Source organism: Mangifera indica, chromosome 10 (assembly GCF_011075055.1).
Source record: "Mangifera indica cultivar Alphonso chromosome 10, CATAS_Mindica_2.1, whole genome shotgun sequence".
Lineage (NCBI taxonomy): Eukaryota > Viridiplantae > Streptophyta > Magnoliopsida > Sapindales > Anacardiaceae > Mangifera > Mangifera indica.
In genome coordinates this window covers 12,737,502-12,750,698 of record NC_058146.1, presented here as the reverse complement: position 1 = coordinate 12,750,698, position 13,197 = coordinate 12,737,502, and the positions used below count along the sequence as shown (strand labels likewise).

Below are 13,197 nucleotides of genomic sequence, written 5' to 3'. Positions count from 1 at the left end.
GGATACCATATTTGATGCAAGAAGTTTGATTTTTGCAAAGATAACCTTGTATGTTGGAATACCTAAAGCTCTTTATTGATATTGTTAAGAAAAACAACCCAAAATATTTGCAAATTTCAAAGAATAGAATATTGTCGTTTTAAAATAACTCATATTTGATTACAAATAGACGAAGTGACGTAGGTTATCAAACTCAAGGTACAAAACTAATTTAATTAAGTTGTAATGCCATTTGACTTGACCATTATATATAATATAATAGTAACTCTTTGATATTTTATTTATTTTAATTTATCAACAAATATTATAAAAAATATATACAATTTAAATAAGGCTTTAGGCCTAACCTATAGCCCTTTAGGTTGTGTCTTTGTAGGTTTTTTTTTTTTTTAATGATTTGACTCACTAAAAATGATCTTTTATATACTTTTTCAAGTTTATAATTTTGAAATTTTGTATTAAGTGTAGTAGACCAACCTATGAACCTTCCTAACAAGCTTCAACATGAACCATCTTAAAGGTGAGCCTTAATATGATGGCCAAGGACTTATTTCCACCCAAAATTTGTTGCATTCCCAAATTAGCATTTGTTAAGTATTGAAAACTCAAATACTCACCTGCGGGTTGTTAGAATTAAAATAACCAACTAACTTTATCCATTTTCCCCGTAGGTTTAGAAAACTAACAACTTTCATTAAGATTAAATTTTGAAATGTTATGTTTTTTTTCTTTCTTTTCCCCCTCCCTTTTTTGGTGTCATCTCTAGTTGGCTTATTTTTTCCTCTCATTTTCTAGTGTCGTCTTTGGATGAAGATTGATAAAGTCTTTGTCAAAAGACGATCTTCGTTCAAAGATGAAGATGACACTGAAAAAAGGGAGGGAGAGAGAAGCTAACTAGAGACAATGCCAACAAAAGGAGGAAAAAAGAAAGAAACCCTAGAGGAAAAATGTAATATATTAAAGTTTAATCTTAAGAGAAATTGTTAATTTTCTAAATTTAGTAAGAGAATGGATATATTACTAGTTTAAATGATGATTTTATTACTTAATTGATTTTGTTAATTTTTATAGCCTATAGATAAATGTTTAGATTTTCAATACTTAATCGATATCAATTTGAGAATACAATAAACCTTGGGTGGGAATAAGTCCTTTAGCGGAATATGATTTACAATTTTTCAGATCATGCCTCTGGGCCGGGCTTTTTAATCCTGCCGTTGCCAAGTCTATATCATTCTGATGTATCAATCCGTCTGACCATTGACACCAACCTTTATTCAAGTCAAGCCCATAAACGCCAATCTTATTTAGGCGGATTTTTAATTTATTGTAGTAAGTAAAACAAATTTTAGCCGCGAAAGAGTGACAACATTTGGGCGGGTTAAATTGAAACTAAATTCATAGTTCCCAAAATTCAAAACAAACTTGCCGCCTTCGCTCTCTCCGGTCTCTTCTTCTCCTTAACGCAATAACTTTCTCGCTCTTCAAACAAACAACTTACAAACAAAAGAAAGAAACTTTTCTCCGAAGATGGAAGATCCAAGAACACAGCTAGAGAGAATGGGCCGAGAACTCAAGTGTCCAATTTGGTAACATCTCATTTCAATAAAGCATCTTCATAACAACTTTATTAATTTGGTCCAAATTAATCAATCAGATTTTTTTTTTTTTTTTGTAAAATTTTTTGCAGCTTGAGTTTGCTGAATTCTTCTGTTTCACTCACATGCAATCATGTATTCTGCAAGTAAGTTTTGTTTGGCTGGCTTGGCTTATCCGTTCTTTCATTTCAAAAGAAATGCTGATCTGATGGTTGTGTTTGTTTTCAGTTCATGCATTATGAAATCGATGAAGTCCGGTTCCAATTGTCCTGTTTGTAAAGTGCCCTATCGTCGTAGAGGTATGATTTCTAATCTTTTATTGTTAAACTAAATAGTGTTATAATGCTCATAGTGCTATAATCTTTTTTCAGAAAATTTCATGCAACTTGTTAGGGTTAAAGGCAAATTTTGAAATTCGTAATTTGGTTAATAAGGTTGTCAGTTTGTTTTAATCAATCACTGTTTTATGCACCTGTTATTGATCATCAGCTTTTTCGCAAATCTAAATTATTTTTTAGAGTTTTATTAGGGCCACTGTTGTGATGTCGTACCTTTGCGGTGGAGAACTTGTATTTACCGAAACTAATGCATTGGTAAAAGTTTTTCTTTCATCTGTGATTTGTCTAAACTTGTTTGATAACAAAAGTTTGCTTTGCCATTGATGCAAAAAGTTTAATATGTTAGTAGTTGAGAATGACTGAATTATATAATTTGGTTTTTCAGTTATTATATGCCTTTCTGAACTTGTTGCATTCTTATATTATAAGCTTTTGTAATTTTGCCAGAGGTTCGTGCTGCTCCTCACATGGATAACTTGGTGGGCATCTATAAAAGCATGGAAGTTGCTTCTGGTGTCAATATATTTGTCACACAGAATGAAACATCGATTATGTCATTAGGTGATACAGCAAGACACCAATTTCAAATATAAATTTCACTGAATCTTTATTTATTAGAAACAAAAGCCTCAACCTAAGAAGAATATTGAACATCCACAAGAGTGTTATAATCTATCAGGGGAGACACAATCAGTTCCACATATGCCTCATGAAAAATCAATTTATTGTTTCCCTTTCATCTTGACTGAAATATCTTTAAACACTCAATTTGTTAAATTGGCACTGTCATGTGCATCTGTATGCAATAAATATGCCTGTTTTGTTCAAGGAGATTGATACTGAATTTCGATAATGTTTATTTTTTCTATTTGTCCACCAAAAAAACAACGTTCTAATGTTCCTTGCTCCTGGTTACAGATAGAGAAAAGGGAGTTGAAGGCTCTCACACATTTAGTGAGCTAGCTACAAGTAAGAATTGTCAGGACACAGCAGATTATCAGGAAACATCCAAAAGAAAAGGGTCAGGGAGAAAAAGTAAAACCAATTTGGATATTTCTGACCCTGATGCTGTGAAGCCGTCCTTTCCAAACAAGAAAAGGGTTCAGGTTGCCAAGTATCCTCTTCCAGAAACCCCAGAACAGCTTGCAAAGTTCAAAGACGAATTGGTTAATAACAGCAGCATTCAATTGAAGGACAGCTCTGTTGATTTGAGGGAAAAATCTTTTTTAAATGAAAAAGGACCAGTGCTTCAACCTTTCTTTTGGTTGAGAGAGGAAGTGGATGAAGAGAAGTCAACTCAGCAGTCGGACAGGGATGCATATATAACACCACCAGAGATTCCTTCTTTCAGTGATATAATGGATTCATATGATAAAAGTTCTCCTCAATTGTCCCCAACAGTAAGTACTAATTTCTAATTGATTGTGTGTGTGTGCACGCGTATGAGTCGCTGCTAAGTCTAGTCTTGTTTTCATTCTTGTTTTAAAGATTGTTATGAAGATATACTTCACTGGACTTCAAAGTTACTGATTTGGTATTTTCAGAATTTGCTATGTCAAGTGATGTTATATTTTCCTGGATGTCATGACTTTGTTGCTTTCATTACTAGATTTGTTGACAGACACGAGATTTCTATCATTTTGAAGGGATTTATATGCTATTTGATACCAGTGTAGTGATAATTGTTTTATGCCACAGGCTTGTTTTTTAACATCTTGAATGTTCATGTAGGCAGAAACGCATCATAGAACTGGTGATGTGGATTACTTTGATAGTGAGATGTTTGAATGGACTCAAAGGCCTTGCTCCCCTGAACTGCTTCCAAGTCCTATTAAGACACAGGTTTTTGTTGCAATTATGTTACATTTATCTTCAGGCCTCTAATTTTGCTTAGCTTATGTGTTTTTTTCTCAAAGTTCTTGCGAAATGCAGGTGGCCGACAGTGATGCTAGTGATCATTATAAAGAGAAGAATTTAGAAGCAGCTTCACATGTTGAAAATGAACAACACATTGAGAACGTTAAATTGAACTCTGGAAAAGGAAATGGAATTAGAGATAAGGGTTTGCCCCAATCCTCTCCTAGAAGCATAGATATTAACCATCAAATTGGAAATAGTAAATTGGGTAAGAGAGGTATGAAAGCACCTAATGTAGCCAAGCGTGCAAAGAGAGATAAAGTTCGAGGTTCCAAAATTCAATCAAATTTAAGGGAGGAATCTGTAAATGTTGCACAGCATGTAAATGACTGTAATGGCGGTTCCTCAGTTTTGAAGACTAGGAGTGAGAAGCTTGTCTTGGCTAAGCGTGCAACCGAGCCTGAAGATCCAGATGTTCTTGTTCCTGATAGAGCTGAAATTCCTGACCAGGGTGGGAAAAAAGGGTTGTCTGAGTTGCCTGCTTCATTTGGTAAGAAGCAAGGCAGGGACGAGGAATTTAATTTGAAAAAGACTAGAACAACCAGCCGGAAGATCAATGGTCGGAACTGTTTGAGGTCAAAGCGGCAAAATAAGGGTTCTGCTGAGGTCAATGTGCTTGAAAAAGTTTCTGCAGTTCAAGACCAAACAAATGAAGATGCAGTTCCCAAATCATCATTTAAATCTGTTTGTCCAGTAGATGATAAAGAAACCTGCGCTCCTAAGGAAAAAACTAGCAGGAAAGCTCCCAAGAAAAGGAAGACAGTTTCTTTTAGTGGCATGTTGAAAGGTGGGTCGATTGATGACAATTTAGAGGTCCATAGCAATGATTCTGCAAAGGGAATTCCATCAACAGAAACTGTTAAGGGCGATCATGACTTTAGATTTCTTGATGGTTCATCAAGAGTGAAAAAGGTTCTTGACAAAAGAGGAATGACATTATCTAAATGTGAAACCCTTCCTAACAAAATTCAATGTTCTTTCTGTCATTCTTCAGAAGACACAGAGGTATCTCTTATTCCCTTGCATTGCCAATATCAATCCGCTTCCCAATCTCACATCCGAATCCATAGTTTTAATTTGGAAACTGTTTTACAGGCTACAGGAGAGATGATCCACTACTACAATGGTAGGCCTGTTGCTGCAGACTATAATAGTGGATCCAAGGTCATACATTCCCACAGAAACTGCACAGAATGGTAAAAAAAAATTCTTCTAAGAGCAATTTTTAAATCATTAGATAAAAGCTAGGATTTCTACTTGTTTATTTAATTTGTTTCTCCTGCATAGATTTCAATCTCTATTCCTAGGTAATTTATGCAATTGCTAGATAAATGTGTTACTAAAATTTTTACATCAACAAATCTGACAGGCTTGGGACAGCTAACAAAAAATCAGTTTCTTATTTTAACTTCCAATGGTTTTTCATAGTAATGATGGAGTGTAATAATTCAAGAAACTACATGCAGGGCCCCTAATGTTTATTTTGAAGATGACACTGCTATTAATCTTGAAGCTGAAATAGCTAGAAGCCAGAGACTAAAATGTTGCTGCTGTGATCTCAAAGGTGCAGCACTTGGGTGTTATGAGAAGAGTTGCCGTAAGAGTTTTCATGTTCCTTGTGCGAAGCTTATCTCACAATGTCGATGGGATACTGTAAGCAAATCATACACCAAGATTCTTTCTATACATTGATAAAAAATATTCTTGTGTGCTTTGTGTCTTATTTATTGTTTGTGCTTTTATGTTCGTTTATATTTTGCAACAGGACAACTTTGTAATCTTATGCCCTCTTCATGCCTCTTCTAAGCTGCCTAATGAGAATTCTGGACCTCAAGAAAACAGAAAGAAGTGCAATGCAACAAGGTGTTCTGACTATTTCATCAAATCTGTCTGAGTGTTCTTCATGATGAGACTTTGAATCATTTTTGCTACTTAAAATGCTAATGATATGCCGGTAGCATTCACCCTTTTTTTTTTCCAGACAATTGCACCCTCGATGCAATCAAGTTGTTATTGAAAATGATACTAATAAAAGTTACGACTGGAACTCCTCACAAAAGAAGTTGGTCCTTTGTTGTTCAGCTCTTACAGAAGCAGAGAGGGTAAGAAAATATCTGATATCATTTATTTACTAGGATCATAAAAGCAATTTTTATTACTTTTCTAATAGTTGAATTGCAGGGAATTGTTTCTGAGTTTGAGAGATTATCAAAAGCGACAGTGTTGAAAACATGGGATTCATGTGTCACCCATCTCATTGCATCAACAGATGAGAATGGAGCAGGCAGAAGAACCCTAAAATTTTTAATGGGTATCTTGGAGGGGAAATGGATACTGAATATTGAGTGTTAGTGTCGATCTTTTTTTCAGATTTAGGATATTCAATTGTTTAAAGCATTACGTTCTTAATTTATACATCAATCCCCCCTTCCCCACATGCACACGAAAAGAAAAAGAAAATACCAAAGAAAGCAGCTCACACATACTAAGACCCAAACTTGTACATTGTGCAAAAAATTCTCTTTGTAGTATCTTATATTTATATGTATATACATTTATGCATAAAGATCTATTTGTGTCTGTTTACAGGGGTGAAGGCCTGCTTAAAAGCCATGAAACCTGTTAATGAGGAGAAATATGAAATTGCTATTGATATGCACGGAATCAGGGCTGGTCCCCAATTAGGAAGACAGAGAGTCATGAACAAGGTTGGTTTCTTTCTCAAGTGTCTTCTGAAAGTATTTTCTTCACGCTTCAATTATCTTTACCATTTAAGTCATCCCAGGAATACTCATTGATATTTGTGATTTTTCTGCCTGGCAAATTCTAGGGATATTTCTTTTCATGTAAATTTTCTATCAAATAGCTGTATGACTAGTTACTTTAATCACTCTAATTCCATTTCGTTATCACATATGAAGATAGTGTAGTGTATGACTAGTTACTTTAATCACTCTAATTCCATTTCGTTATCACATATGAAGATAGTGTAGTGCACACTTCAAGATTGAGGGTGTTTGTGTTTGATTTGTTCTCAAACAGTTCACGCCTGCTTATATCCATGCTTATGAATTGGCAATTTTGATCAGTTATTCTTGCATGCAGCTACCAAAGCTTTTTGATGGAATAAAGTTTTATTTCATGGGAGGGTTTGAATCTTCCTATAAGAGATATTTGCAAGACCTTATAGTTGTTGCCGGAGGAACTATTCTACATCGTAAACCTATTTCAAGAGACCAAGAACTCTCGTCTGATTCATCTACATCTGCCTCAACCTTCATAATTTACAGCCTTGAGCTGCTTGATAAATGTGATCTCGCCAAGAAGACTATGATTTTGAACTGCAGGCAATCAGAAGCAGATGCACTAGCAAATGCAACTGCAACTGGAGCTAAAGCAGCAAGCAACTCTTGGGTTTTGAATTGCATTGCAGCCTGCAAATTTCAAAGTTATGAACGCTAAATTAAAATACCCATAGTTTTTAATTTTAGTCGTGCTAGACTTTCTAATCCATATTGTTGGTTTCTTTATGGTCTTGTGTATGTAAGTATGTTATTGCAAACAAAATTAAGCTATTTTTTGGTTGTATAGTGAATGTTAAAAGCTTGTTTTAAAATCATATCTCTGAAACATGTCATGTATAGCTTAATGCGTAAGTGGTAGTTGATGGATAAGTACATTAGATACAACTGGAGATTGAAAAATGAAGGTTTGTTTGATATCGCAAAGAATTTTGGATTCTGAATTTAGGAAATTAAATCAAGGTCAGCTTTGCATTTGTTTTGCACCGCTCCATATCATCTACTAAAAGTAGGTGTTTGATTCTTGGTTGTAAAACAACAGTCTTCACAAAAGAATATTAGCTGTTTTCACAGTTTCTGCACTTATTTCAGAGTCTGATCATGTAAATGTGGAGAGGATTTAGTGATTTTGGTGGCTTATATGTCTGAAGGTGAGGTGCATCATGCTAAGTAAAAATTTTAGAGCTTCTATTAAGAGCTGGTAACACTTATGCCAAAACAAAGGAAAAATTTATGAAGATTCCACAAATGAAAATCAAATACACCTTAATATAATTCCAGAAGTGAGGAACTGTACAACCTTAGAAGATAGTATGTGTTAAACTATAGCTAGAAATCTGAGATAGGGAACTGCAATTGCTCCATAATTAGAAAAGCCACTAATAATTTCTACTTTTGACACATTAGACTGCTCCTCTTATTGATGATTCTGAAATGCATATAATTTTTGTTTCCCCATCACCATTAAGAATCAAAAGCAAAGTTCTTTCTTCTCATGCAAGAGAAGTATGAAGGCTTCCTGCCACTGACCTAAGCTTTGGATTTACCAGCTTCACTCTTATTATTATTTTTTTACATGCTTTCCAGTCTAGTCTTGAGACCCTGAAACGTAGTCTCCAATGCTGAAATCTCAGCTTCAACCTTGGCTGGCTTTTCCTCTGTGGCTATTAGTTGCCTCAATCCCTTTAATCGATTCACCCCAGCTGCTACCTCAATCCCTGTTTTCTCTATTGTTGCCTTCATTGCTATGTTTTTTTCTTTTGCATCTTGGTATTTCCTCTTCAAGGATTTATACCCGTCAAGTGTCCTTAAGAGCTGCTCTGAAAGTGTCTTATTACGCTCTTGCAGCGCTGCATTTCCCTGTATCTCCATTCCATTACTCTTCTTCTCTTTTTGCTCATCTGCATAATGTTGTACTTTTCCCAGCAATATTTCATTCTGAGCTTTAAGGTCACTGATATGTTCCTCCAATTCATTCAATTCATGAACCTTTTTTGCCAGTTCTGTGGCCATAATCTCCTTCTCCTTCCCCAAGCTTTTACATATAACTTCTAGGCTCTTTCGAGCTGCCAAGCTTTCTGTAAGCTGTTTTCTCAGCTTCTCTTTCTCATCGGTTGGAACCTCAGTAGTCCTCTTGTCCTTGGGAGGACGGTTAAGCTTCAAATCTGTGAAGCATCGCCTAAGCTCAGCAGTTCTTCTAACAGATTGAGATTTTTGTATCCTTGTTTTAACATCATCTATAATACTTATCATGCCTGCCACCCTCTGCGTTTTCCGATCATCTTGATCCTTTGTACTTGCCTCGTTATGATCTTGAATTAGTTTCAGCAGCAACTTTACATTGGCAGCAATACCTAAACCAAAGCAACATTAAATCAAATCTCAGTTTCTTTCAATACCACCAGAAATAAAAAAAATATATATGTACATATATTACCTTCTAAGCTATGATCCTCCGGCAGACTTGGAGAAACATCTGGTGCTAATTCTGGAGAAGAAAATGTTCTATGTTTGTTCATTGTTTCCTAAAAAATGCAGGAAAAAAAGCTCCTCAAGGCAGTCAGCATTCATAAACGGAAGATGAAAAAGGTAAGGTAAACTTGATTTATATTGTATTTTATGTGAATTCTCTTTAAGATTCAAAGAAGAGAGTGCTATTTATTATATATTTTTTTGCACTCTCTGGATGCCTATCCTTCTTCTGGGTTGTGTTGTGCTGAGTCTGCATTATTATTATCATTGTTATTCAAAGTTGTCTGATTTGAGAAGGGGTGGTTTCTTGGTAGTGATTATGCGTAATTAGTGGCATTAAGTTGGACTTTTTCAATGGATTTTTGCCTGTTTTGGTTTTCTAAAACCACCATGATCGGACAAGCTTTACCTTCCACCAGAAGAGACCTTGCCACCTCACTTTTTTTTTTATAGATATATTATTAAATATAATAATTGGTTGCATTGCATATTTTGACAATCTTGCGGATTTGCTGGGTTAATTAAATTGCTTTTAAAACTTCATCTGCCGCTAGGTCTCATCCTTGTTTCAAAACTATGATTGTTGGTGATATCAAAACACACTAATATCACCTTTGTATTCTAAACTTTCTCTGGTTTGATTTATTATTTTAGTTCAGAATTTAAAACATTTTTCTAATTAAACTGAAATTTCTCATCTAAATTTGTAAGAGTGACGTTTTGAGTATGCAAATAGACATACATTTATATGTGTTATTATATAATTAAGTATTATTTTATTCTTAATTAAAATTATCAAATTATACGATAATACATATCAAATATGTATCTATTTATGTACTTATAATAGGGTACATATAATTTGATTGAATTCATAAATAACTAGTTATAGGAAACAATACAAATGCCATCTCATGTTTGTGATGGTTTGAAAGAGTCTAGAGAAAGAAACTAGGGAGTTACTCTAAGGTTTTTTTTTTTTTTCTTTTAACAAGAAACTTAAACTAATTGAATCATCTTTTTGGATTAAATTATTCATATTGAACAAGTAAAATATCGAGTCCGGTGATTGGTTTTATATCCATTATATTGAGTCATTCAAGAGTTTAATCTTGATTTGATATTTGCGGGTCTTGAAACCAAATTTTCTTGAAACTCTTTAATGATTCTACACTTAAATAGTCAAACTACCCTTCTAGGGCAAGTTATCATAAACAATGTTTTTAAAACTGGATTAAACCAATTAGTTCAATTGGGAATCAACCTATGGTCTAGTCTGATTTTCACTAAAACTTCGTTTGATATGAGACTTGGTTAAATCCGATCAAACTTGATAGACCAGATAAACTAATAAAAACCGATAGAATCAGATTAGCTAAGTTTTATTGCTCTAACCCTTAATTTTAATATCTATTCTACTTTTTGAGGGGTTTTTGTTTTGTTTTAATAAATAGAAAATTTATGTTTCAAAAAAACAAATATATTTTATTATTATTGATAATTGTACAAATTTTCTTTTAATGCACTTCCTATGATTTATATTTAAAACATATGTTAAATATTTAATATTATTTAATAAATTTATTATAATTTAATAATAAATTAAATTAATCAAATCAATTAAACTATAAATCAGTGAAAAAAATTGATTCAATCACGGTATAATTTTAAAGCCATTGGCAGTGAGTTGTCCTCCGTTGAGCTTGACTTCAAATTCCTTCAATTTTGACCACCTTCATGTGCATGCATGTGGATGTCTACTGGAAAGCATTTGATAATAACATTAATTAATTATCACGTAAAGTGTAAACTAATCAGAAAGTGAATAGAAATCTGGTGCTGGTGGCTTGGGGTTCTGACTTCCACCATAGGGAAATTAAATAATTCTCCTAAACATTAGGGGCATAAAAAAGTTGTCCAGTTCTATTTAACTTAAGTGAAAATACCCCTATTAACATGAAATTGCCAAAATATTCTCATATATAAACAAAACAAATTATATGTCTCCACCCATATTTTCCTTGAAATCGCTGATCCATCACCTTAGAAATCCCAAGTGTTCCCACAGATTCTTGTGACAGCTTCAACTTTTGACTTTTTGGATGACATTTTTGACATTTTTCTGTGACGAAAATGGCAAAAAAAAAGTGAATATATCGTCCATTATCTTGTTTAAATCATTTCGGTATATCAATTTTACTGATTAGATAAAGAGTTTGGGTGTTATTAGTTGAGGGTCTTTGATTTTGAACAATTGATTTTGTAGCTTGATTCTCGTTTGTTTTGGATGAATTAATTTAAGACTATTGTGTTTTAGTAGGTGTAGAATCGTTTGGTGTTGAAATAGTAGTCGAAATGAGATTTTAGTTGAAAAATATGGCTTTTTCATGTTTGCGCATTACCTAGAGAGAAAAATTTTCACCCTCGGGAATCTTGGGTTTGATAAATATCCTTCGAATTGGATTGACGCCATGGGGGAAGGGGAAAATATGATTTTTTTAAACAATAACTATATTAGGGGGTCCACGGGGGAACTCGTGGGAGAGGGAAAATTGTGCTTTTTTGAACAATACCCTACAGGGGAGGGAGAAAATTTTGATTTTTTAAATAGTGATACTTCTAGGATCCCGTTGGAGTGAGAAATTGTTAGGTTATAAACATTTTGGACTTATGGTAGGAAGGGAAACAGTTAAGCGGGCAAATTGATATCTTTCTAATTCTAGGTTTCATTGACATGTATTTTTTGAGTTTTATGTCCCTTTTTTTCACATTTTAGGTTTTTTAACATGTAGTTTTTGAATTTTAAGTTCGTTTTTGAATTTTTGTCATTTTTAGGTTTTTTAATGTGTAATTTTTAAAATTCAGTTCCGTTTTTTGATTTTATCATTTTAGAGTTTTTCGACGTATAGTTTTCAAATTTTAGATCAATTTTTTGGTTTTTATTATTCTAAAATTTTTCGACGTGCAGTTTTTAAATTTTAGGTTGGTTTTTTTATTTTTGTCATTTCACGGTTTTTGGACATGTAGTTTTTGAATTTTAGGTCCCTTTTTTGATTTTTATCATTCTAAGATTTTTTACGTATTGTTTTCAAATTTCAGGTTTGTTTTTTTTTTTTCTCATTCTAAAGTTTTTCAATGTGTAGTTTTTGAATTTACGGTTATTTTTTTTATTTTTGTCTTTCCAAGATTTTTCGATATGTAATTCTTGAATTTCAAGTCCATTTTTTGATTTTGATATTAGTTAACATTAATTTTAGATTTTATTTGTGTTTTTTCTGAAAATTCGTATCAACTTTGTCGTGACATTAATTTCTTTTTTATGGAAAGTTTGCCAAAAAAGAAACGTGAAAACCCCAATGGCAAATTGAGAATCTTGGACAAGGCGTAACATTTTTGGGTAGAGGTGACTTCGTGTATACAGTGAAATGCGATATCCAAGATTAAATCCACATTAACACTGACACAATTGAGGTTGTTTGAAAGGACATGTTTTAGACATTTGCTTCGCTTACCAAATACGAGATTTAGCGGAATGTTGGTGCAATCATTCATGTTGTGATTATTGTATCGGGGTTTAGGGAAAATGAGTTTTGGTTTAGGATTAATAGGGTTGACATGAGGTTCAACCTATTCGAGTTGTACTATTTAGTTGGATCACTGCCATGCATCATATATTCCATGAGGTTTTAGGGATAAGATTCGAGAAATCTCTTTTCGGGGATGTCAGAAGGTGCAATATCGTGTTTTAGAGTGAGTTTTCTCATCAAGGCCATGAGGGATGATGATATCAATGCTATCGAAATGGTCTTATTGTATTGCTTTCATATGGTGTTATTAGGGAATGATAGATAAAAGAAGGTATGTGTAAAGTATCTCTAGTTAGTTGATCATTTGAACGGTTGCAAATCATACTTGTGGGGTGTTCCGATGTGGGATATGACATATGAGTTGATGTCTTAGGTGAGTGAGAGGATCTACTTCGGTTAGATGATAAATATGCATAAACATGATACCTACAAGGTCCCACTCACATTCCAAGTGAGTGTATATTTGTAAATTATATATGTTAAT

The 13,197-nt window shown here is 33.6% G+C and overlaps 2 protein-coding genes across 2 annotated transcripts; one reads left to right on the top strand and one right to left on the bottom strand.

Annotated features, from left to right (window-relative positions):
* The first annotated feature begins 1,453 nt into the window (after window positions 1-1,453).
* On the top strand, window positions 1,454-7,493 carry LOC123227406 (protein BREAST CANCER SUSCEPTIBILITY 1 homolog). Its single transcript, XM_044652195.1, has 14 exons — window positions 1,454-1,589; window positions 1,691-1,744; window positions 1,827-1,897; window positions 2,384-2,497; window positions 2,855-3,336; window positions 3,668-3,778; window positions 3,869-4,858; window positions 4,949-5,049; window positions 5,320-5,506; window positions 5,619-5,716; window positions 5,835-5,955; window positions 6,035-6,200; window positions 6,443-6,561; window positions 6,959-7,493. The coding sequence occupies exons 1-14, from the start codon at window positions 1,531-1,533 to the stop codon at window positions 7,313-7,315; spliced, it is 3,030 nt and encodes a 1,009-aa protein (XP_044508130.1). The 5' UTR covers window positions 1,454-1,530; the 3' UTR covers window positions 7,316-7,493.
* Window positions 7,494-7,884: 391 nt separating this feature from the next.
* Window positions 7,885-9,364, bottom strand: LOC123228334. The gene is made up of 2 exons (XM_044653690.1): window positions 9,092-9,364; window positions 7,885-9,008 (listed from the first exon to the last, which is right to left on the bottom strand). The coding sequence occupies exons 1-2, from the start codon at window positions 9,171-9,173 to the stop codon at window positions 8,227-8,229; spliced, it is 864 nt and encodes a 287-aa protein (XP_044509625.1). The 5' UTR covers window positions 9,174-9,364; the 3' UTR covers window positions 7,885-8,226.
* Between the last annotated feature and the right edge of the window lie 3,833 nt (window positions 9,365-13,197).